General features: G+C 41.5%; 1 protein-coding gene across 1 annotated transcript in view; it reads left to right on the top strand.

Moving 5' to 3' along the window:
* The window catches only part of LOC120824385 (adenylate cyclase type 1), a 34,601-nt gene that overhangs the window by 13,226 nt on the left and 6,141 nt on the right, over window positions 1–15,234 (top strand). Inside the window, exons 6-15 of the mRNA XM_040185194.2 lie at window positions 2,366–2,524; window positions 3,558–3,699; window positions 4,721–4,876; window positions 8,159–8,353; window positions 10,026–10,123; window positions 10,292–10,376; window positions 11,649–11,738; window positions 12,704–12,960; window positions 13,120–13,246; window positions 13,975–14,091. Coding sequence (XP_040041128.2) covers window positions 2,366–2,524; window positions 3,558–3,699; window positions 4,721–4,876; window positions 8,159–8,353; window positions 10,026–10,123; window positions 10,292–10,376; window positions 11,649–11,738; window positions 12,704–12,960; window positions 13,120–13,246; window positions 13,975–14,091 — 1,426 coding nt within the window. The remainder of the gene's footprint in view (window positions 1–2,365; window positions 2,525–3,557; window positions 3,700–4,720; window positions 4,877–8,158; window positions 8,354–10,025; window positions 10,124–10,291; window positions 10,377–11,648; window positions 11,739–12,703; window positions 12,961–13,119; window positions 13,247–13,974; window positions 14,092–15,234) is intronic.

Here is a 15,234-nt window from a genome sequence, read left to right as displayed (position 1 = left end):
TGGGCGTCCACAGATCTGTAGAGGTCACAACCACACAATGTGTAATTGTATTTGCACGGATACAGTAAATTGAAAGAACACCAAACACTGCAGCCGAGCGTTGACTCACACACTGCACATGTTTCTAGTGTGACGCGGAGAACATCGGGAAAGACGCTGCATGTCGTGCTGTTTGTAAAGTTCTGTTTGTTTATTTGGCGCTTCAGAAACTTCTGGATGTTTCATGTTTCACTGCTTCGATTGATTGAGTTTCTGATTATGAGCAATACAAACATACTGATCCGCCCATACACAGATTCACACACACACACATCATAAAGCTCCTAGTTCTATATGGTCTACACATACATGTGTATACACATATGTATGATGCATAACCGCATACAGTACATATATCCTCATAAGTATCTATTCATTTGTTTAAATGACATCTTCTTTGGGCTTGATTTTATCTACTTATTCTGCAAGGGTTGAGATAATTATTTTCGCTTGCAGGATCTCATTGGATGATGAGGCATGTTTTTAGCCTATAGGCTGCCAGCAGGCGCATGATGTACATTAGTAGCTAGTAGGACATTTGATCGACTTAGTTGAACCACGTAATTGAAGGTGTACAAGTAACCTCAAAATTGGACAGTACTTCATTTATTCATAAATAATACATTTGACTTACCAACACTGGAAATTGTTAGTGAAGTTTACATAATACAGAATTTACAACAAAAACATGCGGGAAGTTTTGAGTTTGAATGAAACATAATTGGGAGTAAAAGTTTCTCAATTATGAAAAAAAAGCCTAATTCTCTCTGACACATTTAAATTTAAACCTATTTATTGTATTTTAAAGTGAAGAAGCAAATATAATGAAACATATAGTTTGTACATTTAAGGTAAGATATTTCAGGTTTGCTTGTTTTAATGGGAGATATTTTGATCAGTTCAAACTAAAGTGAGTCTGAGTACGCAGAGTAGACTGACAAACATTTGAGTTTGCTTAAACATTAATGCAACACAAAGCCTAGTTCAGCTGGAGTTCAGCAGCAAGACGTACTTTGCCATGTTGGAGACGTCCATCCAAGCGACAATGTTGACAAGAGATATTTCTCAAGCTGAGACAAATTCTGCTTCTGACAAAATTGACAATTACGTGGACACACATGCTTACCCCCGACCCCCTCAGCTGCATGTTGACTCACGCACACACGCAGAGCCGTTACCTCATTTCCTCGTGTGCGTCCTTGTCTGTCATGCTCTTTCCTGCTGCTCTGTCTGAGTGGATGGATGCTGCTGTGGGAGTCCTTTATCTAAGAAGACAGGTGCTGCCTTACACACTCTTCCTTCTGTCTCTATGCATGTGTATGTTTGTGTGTGTGTTTGTGTCTGTGTGTGTGTGTGTGTTACATCCCTTCTGATGCCTGACGTACAGACCAATTCTTTTCCCGTCACCCGGTAAACACACACATGTACATTGTGATTTTACACTGGAGATTTCCCGCAGAGGAAAGGTCCCACTCTACCTGCTTGGCAGCACAATGCTGGCGAGGTGAAGGTGGTCTATATTTTAATCTTCAGGAATATAATAATAATAATAAGTAAGCAGGCAAACCAGATCATCCTCCTTTACTTAACTAATTCTATATGATTTGTTTAAAATGAAAAGCTTTTCCACTACATAGTAATTGAACTAGTTTTAAGGCATTTTAGGGGAAAGAAAGGAATCCCAAAACTAGTTAGAGAGAGCATGTTTCCAAATTGGGGTGAAAACAACTTTTCACTCTTTTATATGCATTTGGTTGAAGCGGAGCATCAAAATAAGCAAAGTGAACATTGCTAATAGTTTATAACCAATGAAGGTGTTTGAGGTAAAAACCCTCTCAACAGCTCATAAGGGGATTGTGACACATATTGTGTTAAAAGTAAGTCTACAGCAAAACCCCGTAGGTGTGAGGAAAAAAGTCACAGACTTAATTTCACAATAATTTAAACAACACCTTTGATCTGGAAAACCGGCCTAATGGTTAAAAGTCCCACGCTCGGCGTTCGAGCTACGTCACCAGCTCTGACGGGTTGCGTTTGCGAATCCATTTCACGGCCGTTGAGATATTTCGCTCTGGTCGGATGCAGTGGACTCACCATGTGACGGTGACCTGGATTCGCACACGTTCTTTGGTGCGCACATGGAATCAGTGCAGCACCTCTAAATAAATGCGTGTTCTTTGTTTTATTGCTTAAATACCCACCAAGAAACTGGTGGAAACTATTTGGCAACAACAAACAACCAAACAACCAAACAGAGAAGGATGAATTAGACCCTTTTCTTGGTCTTGTTTTAGCTCTAGAGATAACATTTCTTACCCCGCCGCAGGTCGGTGGTGGAGGCGACAGAGGTGGATCTGAACATGCGTGTTGGTCTGCACACTGGACGGGTGCTGTGTGGTGTTCTGGGCCTCAGGAAATGGCAGTATGACGTTTGGTCAAATGACGTCACACTGGCGAATGTGATGGAGGCTGGAGGGCTGCCTGGGTCAGTGCCGACTCTTACACCCACAGAAACAAACACACACACACACACACGCGCACGCACACACGTATCCCAGCAACAGAGATATAATATCGACTTATAATGTGTGACTCCAATCAAGAGATGGTGGAATGTAGTATTTCTGCATATACATACAGAAATACTACATGTTTTTCATAAACTTGGCAATAAGTCTGACTTTATTATTGATTAAGAAAATACAAAAAATATTAATAATATAAGAGTCAGAATTGAATGTTTGACCAAAATCCAAACACAGAATTTTGTCTCTTACTTTGGAGCCGCGTTAGGAGGGGATCTCTTCACAGCCAGTACGAACAGAGGGAATGATTACAGCCAGCAAACAATGTTCTTATCGGCACATGATTATGTTTGAAGTTTTGGCATTTCTGTACTGCAATTCCTTGTTGTCAGCTGATACTGAATTATAGATTCAATACGCTGATAATTATTAGCGAGGAAGAGGAAACTGTTATCCAAATGCAGCGGCATATTTGCACTACGATGAAGTTTAATTGCACAGAGATAAAAGCCGTATTAGCCGTTGGCTACATATGCAATATGCGGCAGTAGGATTAATTAATTGTTGCTTTCGCTTTTTTCATGTGATTAGTTGATACGACATAAGGTAAAATATTCATCATATCATATATTCTGTCTTAAAACTATGATTTTCTTTTCAAAGGACGGCTGCTTCGAACAGACCACGAGTATTAAATGAATGCTTCATTCAGGATGACTTGTGCACATTAACTGGCTTATTTGCATTTAAAAAGCAACGTAATGAGGTTCTCATTGGCTCAATTTGGCTTTGTTTCAACAGAAGTTTAGAACTAGTTACAGTATCATATTCAATGAGTCGCTGGGATGAAAATGTAATTCCTGTGAGGAATTGTGAGCCAGTCGAGGGCCAATTAAACCGCAGAAAATAATGAGGCAGATAGCGATTTGTAACCATGCGGTCAGACGTTTCTCACTAACCGCCATGTGTCCTCTGCTCTGCTCGTGCTCTCAGCAAAGTGCACATCACCAGGACCACCCTGGAGTGTTTGAATGGAGACTACGAGGTGGAGCCGGGCCTCGGCCACGAGAGACATGCCTTCCTTCAGAAACACAACATCGAGACGTTCTTCATCGTGCCATCACACAGACGCAAAGTACGCCACTATCATCTTCCTTTCAACATTCTCTCTTTTACTCCAGAGGTGACTCATCTTTTAGTGTTATAATAGTTAATCCTGTGACGCCGAGAGGCAGGCGGACCATGTGATAAGCTGGCGTTCCCGCCTTATTGTACAGGCCTGCAAAATCCTCCAAAAGTACATTCAAGTTTGACCTCAAGATTGTTGATTGAAGAGGAAAAGATGTTTTAATGTCATTGGTTTTAGATTTTAGCCATGACATTTTCAACATTTCTCATTTTCAATTGTGCTCCATAGAATAAGCGTCATTTCCACTTGTCCTACTCATTGGTAAATAAAGACCTACACACACTAACATGACAAACAATACGTAAGGCCATTCTAACACACGTTTGAACTACAATAAATACGCGTTTCCAACACAAATTCTCATCAATACTTTTTTTCAGAGCTGGGTTAGTTTTATATCTAAAGCTTGTAAAAATAAGCAGTAGAAGTAGTTCAATTAAAGACAGCCAAAGTTCATATTACTTAATGCATTTAGTGTATGAAGGCATATGAACTGTAGTGTTCTTGTTTTCCTATAATTGTCCTTATTGGTGTGTTTGGATATTCTGTCTCTTAACACCTCGTAAACGTACATGATTGCATTGTATGCCCATTTGGGCGTCTCATAGATCCTGCTCTGTTACAACCTCTAGGAAAACACGCTAACATGCTAAGGCCGAACTTGAGAAAATAGCTTAATTCAAATATCCACAAACATAAATCAGTCGATTAGAGGTCACAGCCTGCTAGAAAAGGTTATTTTCCAACTTGTTCCAAACAGTGCACCTATTCTAAACATGTGGGAGGCTGTTTCAGAGAGTGGAAAACACAGCCTGGTTCTAGTTGTTGCTCTTCATAGTGTGTAAATGGATGGATGAAATATGCTACAAGGAGGAAAATCAAACGTTAAAACGTTTCCTGTGCCTCTCAATATCCAGCTCGTTTTTTTTGTCTTGTTCATCCAATAATCTTGTCTCCTCATTTCCAGATCTTTCCCGGTCTAATTCTGTCAGACATCAAACCAGCCAAGAGGATGAAGTTCAAGACGGTGTGCTACCTGCTAGTGCAGCTGATGCACTGCAGGAAAATGTTCAAGGCCGAGATCCCGTTCTCCAACGCCATGACCTGCGACGATGACGACAAGGTAGACAGGCTCGTAGTAAAGTTCATCACTTTTTAAAAATATCTGCATGCACGTGTGTACCACCGCTGTGCAGAGTAGAAAGAAAAGTATTTGGGTTACGTAGTAAAATAAATCCTTTTAAAGGGTTTGTGTGTCCATTTGGGATGGAGTGAAATCCTGCTTGGATTACTAATCTGCACACGCAAACACATAGTAATCTGGATTTCTTGATGTCGCTGTATCGTATATCCTACAGTATGCCTGCAATAACACTTTTTGAAAAGTAAACCAGCGCCAAAGATATTTTGAGCTACTTTTGAGAGCGGATGTGTGCACGTGAATATGACAATGAGCATTCATTTAAGCTGGTTGATGGATTTCTCGTCGTCTTGGTCGGTATATTTGCACGCAGCGAGTTAGTCACAGTGCCGCCGCAGTTTGCTCCTCAGTCTCTCTGTGTTTGGTGTCGTGGAGGCACAAGGTCTGTCTTGTGATTATAATAGCACGCTTGCCATAATCCTCCCAACTGTGTGAGCCTGGCAGGCATTAGTACTTCATGGCTCCAATGAGGTTCCACCATGACGGCTGGTAATCACCCACCGCCTGGTGTCATCTCCCTAATAGCTTTAGCCATATTGTTATATCATTATCCTTGTCGCCAACATTTTAATATTGTGACACAGTGGGATTTTATAATGGATTTTCTTCAGAAAAAAGGACAAACATGCTAGGTGCCTCCAAATGCTGCATGCCGTGCATTCTGCCTTCTTCCTGTTTTTAGTGAACCGAAGATGATCGGCAAAATCAACCAACGAGATGCAATTATTATTATTATACGTATTAACTGAGGCGGGAACATTAGCATTTTTATCAGAATCACCTTCAGCCTTGAGACTAGATTACTTGAAAATAATAATATGTATGTACAATATGCAAGATAAGAACATTAATTTTGTTACAACCATTGTATCAATTCTAATGAAGTTGGATGATTAAGAGAGAGGTTTTCAATTGCTTTATGCCGCAGCGGAATTAAATTGTTTTATGATACCGTCCTGCAGCTGTCATACTCTTATATAATTGAGAAAGAGGGAACAAACTGGCAACCGCTCTAATAATAGCTGCAGTGTTTTTTATTCATCTTACTAAAATAGAAAGAGTCGGTCCGTCCCTCTCTTTCTGTCTGTTTGTCTGTCTATCCGCCCTCAGGAACCGTTCATCCGATACACTTCAGATCCGCTGTGTGTATTGCTAAAGACCCGTGCGAGTGGAATATCAAGTGTGCTGTTGTTAGGATGAACGGTTCCCGGGAAAGCTGCAAGCAGCAATTCCAGGGATCCACCAATCAGCAGCACGGGAGCCGCAATTGAAATAGAAAAAACATCCACTAAAGGAAAGCCTTCCTCCCATCCTCAATAACACAACATCTCCGGCAAAAAGGGGAAACTACGCACACACACATAACAGAAAATATGAATAACATGCGAGTAATTGTAGAATTGTAGATTTAAAAACGCAAAACAAAACACAGCCATCATGAGTGATGTCATCATTGTGAAGGAATAAATAATGCATCTTTTATACATCCGGAGTGCCCTCTTTATTTATGGTTATGACAACTTGAGTCTTATTTTATTAGTTTAATGCACCATGACAAGTGAGATTTAATGAAAGGCCTTTCCCCAGGACGCATCCCGCCAACTCCATCAAACCCCAAACATAATTACTGTAAAATGTATAATAACAATCAAACCACAGTGGAATCGAATAATTACTGCCTGTAACTTTTCTTTGTTATGGCATTAGTCTTACATATAATTAGCAGCTGGAAAGAAGTTCATGCTTCATGTCATCAGATTTTAAATAAACCTTTTCAACTGAGAGACTTCCCATTCTAATTGGACTGCATGTTACAGCTTAGTATGACATTTTACATTTGCCTAACGTTGTGTTAATGGTGACAAGCTAACTAAAAGGTTTTTTGTAAACATTAACATCACACCTAGCTAACGTGCTAGAATCAAATGCTACACGTTAAATTCCACAAGCTAACCGTCGGCACGTTGACCAGCGCCGTAGTCTGTAAAAGGTCTAAAAGGCACCCTATTGGCTAACAAGGCACAGCTTTTTATAAAACAGCATATAGTAGAAAGAAATACACGTACACACCGGGAGCTAGAAGCAATGTAACGCTTGGTTTAGAAGTGCAGAATGCTAACGTTATCTACGGTACTATTTGTGTGCTTTCACCACGTCGTTCCAAATAATGTAATAAACATTCAATAACAGCAAACTGAGTTGAGACTTCCCAGTGTGGCCGAGCGCTCATGCACAGGTGACTCAGTAAATGAATCATGACTGTTTTGCAGTCAGGGCTCTGGTCACGCTGGCTGTTACAGAACCACCATATCACACCTGTGCTTTTGCAGTTAAGACTCTGGAGGCTGGACATTTGGGCTGCTGTTCAGCTTTTAGGTCATTTATAATTTAATCGATATCTAGGATATCGGAATCTGCTTCCCACCAAGGGAAAGCTGCCTATGCATGATTACCCCGATAGCAGATATGTTCTACTTTGGAATCTCCCAGACTGCAATTTCTGCAGAATGGTATTGGTAGACATCTGCGCAGACTGAAGGAAAGACACCGTTTAAACACACATTCTAGCCTCCTTGCACCGGCTTCCTGTCCGCTATAAAATCAAATTGAAAATCTTATCAGTACGGCTGATAAGATCCTCCAACTCCGGTGTGTTAACGACTGAACCACATGATTGGGTCTGAAGTTTCTTTTCCTTATTTTCACCTAAAAACATCAGATTACCTGAGCCTGTATTTATTTGTATTATTCAAACGTGTTATATTCTTGCTTTAAGATTTCGATTGATCTGGTCTTGCATGCTTTTGTTTTGTACCTAATTGTAGTAGTAATCAGCCGTTTAAATCTGCTAATTGTTCAAATGTCTTTGGGGGAAAAGGCTGAAGCTTCCAGTGTTTTTGTGCACATACAATTTGGGTTTCCCTGGGTGTATTTGCACTGCATGAGCGCTATATTGATACATTTAAACTCTCCAAAGGAAGACCCACTTGTGGTAAAGATTAAAATTATTTGTCCATATGTGATCAAACAATTTTGCAGTATTAACAAGCCTCACAGGGCCTGGACGGCCATCTTGTTCCCTCTGATGTCTGCAAAGTTCTGACAAAATCCAGTGGTAAACTGCTGACACCGGTCCAGGTTAAAACATCAGGCAGGCTTCCTCTCTGCAGAGAATCATTAGTGTGTCCTCTCGGTGTCTGACAGCGGAGGGCCATGCGGACGGCGCCGGAGAAGCTGAGGAGCCCGACATCCTTCTCGGCCGCGGCCGTACAGAACTCCCCGGGAACGCGGGTCAACCGCTACATCGGGCGGCTCATCGAAGCTCGGCAGACTGAGTCCGAGACGACAGACCTCAACTACATCACCCTGTTCTACAGGAGCAGAGACAGGGAGCGCAGGGTGGGGACGCACAGACACACACACACACACACAAACACACACACACACACACACTCGAGAACGTCAGAGAACGTCGAGAACGTCGGAGAAGCAACGTGGTTTCAGGTTTACAAAACGTGTAATAAATGTGTACTTTACCCTTCGCGCAGAGCGTGACCTGCTTCGTGACTGCGTCCCCTCCTGCCACCATCCCCCCGCTTCTCCTATCACAAACACCCTACACAATCTCTAATTTATAATTCACCCCTTTCTTCCTCTCTCCCACGCCTGTTGTCTGTGATGTATGCATGTGCGTATGTGTGTGCGTGTGTGCGTGCGTGTGTGTGTATGAGGAATCCACCCACCTTCTCACGAGGGGTTGCAGATAATGACTTGGGATCGTCTGAGGAGCACGTGTTACATCTTTCTCCTGTGTGCGCGTGGGTGGAACGATAAAGGAGACACAGAGGAGTGCTGGATCTGTGTGTGTGTGTGTCAGTATGTCTTTGTTTAATCCAGAGGTTCAACTAGTCGCCTAAACATTCCCATTTAAAAGTATTTTTTAACAGATTTCAGAAGTCCTTCCCTTCAGGAAAAAAACGACACCAGCGGAATCAAATTAACACTTCAATTAGTGTTTATTTGCTTCCATGCAACCGCAATTAAAAACATCTTTCATTGTCATACTTCAGAACATGTTCATTATCCCAGAACTATAGATCAAACATAATATTTCTAGACCTTATGGGAACGTTAGATCAATTCATAACCAGCTGATCCATCAAGATTCATTAAATAGAATTTGCTGCGACAGTCTTTCATTTCATAAACAAATAAAGGAAAACTTCTTCAAGGTTCTGCCTTGTGTTGATGAATAGAAGATAGAAACAATAGTTCCTGTGATCCAGCCCGATACGGGACGGGTCCTGCTGACTTTATAATTTGTCATTTCCCCTGTACATGGCACCAGAAAGGCTATTCTATAATCAGTTGGTCGGTCCGTTACAATGACTCTTTGGTAGTGTATCTTCAGAAGCGAGGGCTGGATTCAGTGCCGTGACCATAACCATGGTTACATCTTTTGCACATTTGATGCAGCCTTAACGCAAAGAGCACAAACACAAAACACGCTTTTTATCTGAAAAAAATGTAACATTTCAACCATGGAAAATGCTGTTTGCTCCTGCTTTGACCTGCACACCAACGTGATCTCCAAAACCTGTTCTTACAAATGTATACGAAAATCGTGAACATACAAATTGGTAACAATACATAGGAACTGGCGGTGGTTAACCACGCCCCTTGAGTGAACAACATGGCGGACCATGTCGGATTCTTGAGTGAACGTCTCTCCGCCATGTTGGATTTTTTGAGGGGGTTAGGGTCAGTATTCTATTCTTACAAGTTAACATTGATTTCTGGTTAAAAATGCAATCATAACACGTTTATTTTACATCGTTAGACTTGTTTACGGGGTGCAGGTCCCCGTTCACTTTGAATAGGGTGACGTCATCAGTTGCAGTCCGTATTTATTTCGTATGTATCACTACGAAATTTGTATGTTCAAGATTTTCGTATACATTTGTACGAACAGGTTTTGGAGATCAGGCTGTGCACACAGATGACAGTGGGACCTGATGGATTGATGGACGCTTCTTATGTTTACATTTTCTCTCCACTCTTTGTCTTCCAGTACCACCAGGTGTACGACGACCATTTCATCGGTGCGGTGGTTCTCTCTCTGATCCTCGTTGCTCTGTTTGGCCTCATCTATCTGCTCATGATCCCACAGTATGTACACACAGACACACACACACACACACTACATGTGCAGCTTCTCCATTCCTGCCGTGTAATTGGATCAATCTTGCTAGTGAGACAATAGAAAGAGGAAGGTTATTTTTACTGCAGGTATTAAACTGGGGAGAGCCCTTCTCGCTTTGCTCTCTCCTCTCTCAGGGGGATGCTGGTGCTGTTGCTGCTGTTGCTCTGCGTGTGTTTCCACGTGGCCTGCGTCATGTACCTGCAACTCACCAGTGTTCAGGTAAGACTCCCAGACCTCTTCCTGCAGGAAGCCGACTTTCACACGACGCCGCCCTCCCTCACACGGCTGAGTGGCGGATGCTCACAGTGGTTGGAGCTGCGATATGGGGGAAGGAAAATAAACTGGTACATAGACAACAAAGATCCCCGTCAGTGCATCCGTAGTGGATGTTGACACGTTTACCCACACATCAATGTAGAGTATTGTAGCTCCCACCAGCTAGTTAACAAACATAATCGATTAAGGAGTCTACCCTTTTTTTCCAACAGATTCTGTGTTTTCAATTTACAATTTCTAGAACTATAAGCTTGATGAACAACAAACTATTATTACATTTTTTCGTTATATTTATCTAACCAGAATAATGAATTACTTTATATATGAAATTGTTCCTCGTACCCTCTTTGGACTACCACCTCTATCATTTCCCTCCATCAAACACGCTGTGCACTTTGACCTGGTTTGGACCTTTCGGTGCTGCACTGGCGTCACATATTAACGAGCGTTCGCAGTTGTTCACTACATTACACATTTCAAGTCTTTAAGGCACACATTGACTGTCTTTTCCAAATCACAAGAAAGTTATGTGACAAAATATTCTAAACATAGATGTTCAGGGTTAAAAATCCTGCAAAATGTATTATGGACACCTTGGAATTCAGTTAGAGTTGCACTACTACATACTAAATTAAATATATCCAATGTATAACCTCCTTTTTATATAATCAATGATGCATTATTGTAAATATAACATCCGGCTGAATGTAAAGCAGTAATGAAATAATAATAAAATCACGAGCTGCAATTAAAGTGATGTACACATTAGTTATTCAGTAGTTATAAACTTTACTCATTGTGCATGATGGCTCACGATACTTTTACCTTCAATGAAAGTCTTGATTACGTACAATAGCACATACAAACTAAATGCAAGACTTACTTATGACAGAGTATTTCTGCACAGAGGTATCGCTACCTTCCTGTTTACATGTCAGTCACGCTGGAGTCACCTTGACTCCTCCTAAATGCTTTGACGTGGCGTTCACACCCTCCATATGACACTGTGCTCTCACGCTACATTGAACTGTCATTATATCCCTTAGCGTTCTCCTCTAATGGGCCTACACATAATGAGACACACCACAAAATGTCATTTTCCACTCCTGCCTAATGATGTGTCCAAAATGCTGCTGAGGCAGATAAACAGGTGCTTCATTTACTGAATTGTTTCCACTTTCCAACGTCCCTCCCTCTTTCCTCTTTTCCTTTTAGTGCCAACCGAGCTGCCTCACCATCCAGATCAGAACCGTGCTGTTTGTCTTCCTGGTTTTGCTCACCTACTCTGTCACCCAAGCGTGTGTGGTAAGATTGGAATTTATATATGTACAGATTAAAATAATTAGTTGAATCCGAGATTATTCAAAAACAATTCAAAGCCCTCTACACTGAGGACAGTAAAGAAGGTAAATACAAATTAGAATATAAAGTGTAAAAGTTCACTATTGACCGTTTGATTACGTCCCCTCGGTAATATGGAAAATGTCTCTGAAGAAGACCACAAGATAAAAGTAAAAAGCTTCAGAAATGTCTGCATGTCAACAGTTTATTCTGTTCATTTATAAATCTGCTAATGTGGAGGTGCAAAATGTCGATACTCCCATTTAAGAGCTTAAAAGTCTGTATGAAAATAATTGTAATAAAACAATTTAGTACATAATGCAGAACAAAGCTTTGGAGTTGTAAGCAGTGTCATCATTTCATTGTCATCTTGAGTCCGTGCACTACGTGAGTTGGCAGAGTCACGGCCGAGCAGATGGTGCTGCAGAGTCTCCGAATACTAAAAACTTGCATTGTTCAAGTGTAAAATACCCATTCAAATATTTCAAACGCAAATTGGTTGGTGTCATCGTCAGTCCCAGAACTCTGGGAGGTTCCCGGCGTGTGTAAAAATACACAAACTCCAAAGCAAAGGATGCAGTGAAGAAATGGGCCCCATGGCTTTCTTTCTTTTTCTTTTTCCTTATCGGTGGTTCTCAATAAATAAAGCAGGTTTTTTCAAGTTTACAAATGTCTAAAATGAACCTTTTGTCCAACAAATACTAAGTTAACCTACATTATGTCATGTACTTTTTATAGTCTTGTAACATAATTTATTAATCAGTTACTTACTCATCAACTACTTATTTTCATTATTATGAATACTTGAAATCCGCTCATCCGCACCACATAAGGTATTGTGTCTTCATCAGCTTTTTGCGTCATCATAAATAGCGTCAGACTAACATTGATGCGGGTCTGTGCTTGTTCTCCCACGTAACCCCCCCCAGGTGGGCTGCGTTCCTTGGGAGACAGTTGGTATAAACTCCAGCCTCTCAGGTGAGGACGTCCCCGCAGACATCAACAGCACGGCGGCAGACAGAGCTTGTACCAACATGGCGTACTCCCTGCTGTCCTGCGTGGCCGCCACTCTCACTCTGGTCCCCTACCTCAGAATCTCCTCGCTCCCCAAGATCTTCCTGCTCCTCCTCCTCTCTGTCACCTACACCGTCGTCATGGAGACCAGCGGCTATCGCCGAGCCGTGGGGTAAGCTTGAGCGGCGCGTGCTGTGGCGTTTGATTCGGAGGAGATGTGTGTTCGCGGTCCAATGTTGTCAATGTAGCGTGTTTATATTCCTTTTTCTACTTTTGTAATGTGCCTAAAGGAGAATTTAAAGAAGCGAACCTTTTTGTTTCTTTCTTTTAGAGGAGGGTTTCTCCACTCACGGGGTTACGACCCCGTGTTGGCCACCCTGCTGTTTTCTGGAGCTCTTGCTTTGCATTCCAGGCAGCTGGACTTGAAGCTGCGGCTGGACTATCTGTGGGCAACTCGGGTATGTTTGTATGAACATGTAGCCCCATGCTGCTGCTGATGTATGCACATGCGTGTGTATATCTAGCTGTTCTTTTTGAATGATGTTTGCCTGTAAATGGCTTATAGCTCAGGTCGAAGGGCTGGTAGGCTGCTAATATTTCTTTCTCTCTTCTGCAGTTGGTGTACAGATTTAAATGATATGCATACATGTAACAAGCGTGCGCACAAATGCTCCCCGCTGAGAAAACGCTGTTATTTAGGCACTGACTGTACAAAACTATGCAACATTTTGTTGGTCCTTTTATTTCTAATCAATGTTTCCGTTGTTTTAGGATTTATATTATCATCTGGCTCTATATGAATAAATTTATGACAAAGAATTTGACCAAAACGAAAGAGACACTAACAATAGGGAACCAATGGAAGCTGTTGGAATTCTGTCTCTGTACTGTCAGCTGTTCAAGAGAAAGGTTTCAGTCTGGGAATTTAATGTTTGTGTGTCTTGTGCGCATCACGTCAGTGTGAATGTTTCTATTTTAAGAACGACAGTGAACATTCTCCTTGTTTGCAAATCATTATCTCCCTCTAGTGATAACAATAAGCCACTGCATCTACCTCTGAGCTGAGGGACAATAAAGGTCCATTCTACGTATTTCAACTGTCGTCAGTTTCACTTTGCATCTACATCCTTGTCACTCTGCAAAGGACTCACCTCTCCTTCCCAACTTGTGTTAACTGCTGATCCAGGCGGAGGAGGAGAGAGGCGAAATGGAGAAGGTGAAGCTGGACAACAAGAGGATCCTGTTTAACCTGTTGCCGGCTCATGTGGCTCAGCACTTCCTCATGTCAAACCCCAGGAACATGGTGAGCATCCACAGACGTGTCCCGGCTCGATAACGTTATAATTGTAACTGTGGACGTCACACTGAAGACAGTTGAGGCCTCTGAAACCAGCAGGCACTCTCCGGTGTCTCCTGACACGCAATGAAACAGCTTGTTGGGTTTATTAAAGCCGTCCAGGTTAAAGATGGGGCCAAATTTGATAAACTGTTCTTTAGACATCGAGATTAGTGAATGGAGCTTAAAAGAATTACACACAAAACAAAAACACATGTCTAACAATTTAACTGATTTTGAATTTATTGTAATTTTACGGCTACTCAGGACCCATTAATCTCATATCATGACCAATTGGGAGGCCCGGGCTCCACAATGGAAACGCTGGTTTAGGTTTCCTGCTGTGTTGATATTGTGGCAGCTTTCAAATTAAATCAATCCATAATTATATATTGAAACATTCTAATGGTGAAACTCCGAGCAGCGTTTCCTTAAAATTCCTCCTCATCTGCTATGTAGTCTATATACTCAAGTCTGCTTTTATCGTTCAAAATAGTTACACAAGCAAGGAATGTAATTATTAATGGTATGTTGTAATGGTGTTATCAAGGTAGTATTTGCATGGAGTCTGTTCGTAATACTGGATGTTTTGTTTAAACTGGAGAGAACGAGGACACGTCGTCTTTGAAGTCGCCTGCCAGAATTGATCCTATTTAGCATTTGAGGTAAAAAAAATAACACAGCAAAAGCATATTGGGCTCAAGGACTGCCTGGTAAATGTTCATGTTTTCCCAACATGCCCTTATGTTTGTTACTCTAAAACTTCTACAGTCCCATATACTAAAATAACCGCGAGGACGTCACAAGGACGTCAACCAGAGTTATTTTCCCACAACGGCCTGGGATCCCGGCAGATTCACAGATTATATAACAACTGCATCCCAGTCCCATATTATACAAAAACACATAAAAGAGAAATATTTTATTCACTGGATGTTTCTTCATTGCAATGGACATCTCCAGAACGGCCTTCTAGACGTTGAGCAGAAGTTATTTAGACATGTTAACACTGACGGGCGGAGAGAAATAAACTGCAATGGACACAATCATCCTTATGAAGAATGCTACTAACATGGTTTGGAACAACTCTTTGAACAACAGCGGAGCTAC

This window comes from Gasterosteus aculeatus, chromosome 8 (assembly GCF_964276395.1).
Source record: "Gasterosteus aculeatus chromosome 8, fGasAcu3.hap1.1, whole genome shotgun sequence".
Classification (NCBI taxonomy): Eukaryota; Metazoa; Chordata; class Actinopteri; order Perciformes; family Gasterosteidae; genus Gasterosteus; species Gasterosteus aculeatus.
The sequence above is the reverse complement of the archived record's forward strand: the minus strand, read 5'-3'. Positions and strand labels throughout refer to the sequence as shown.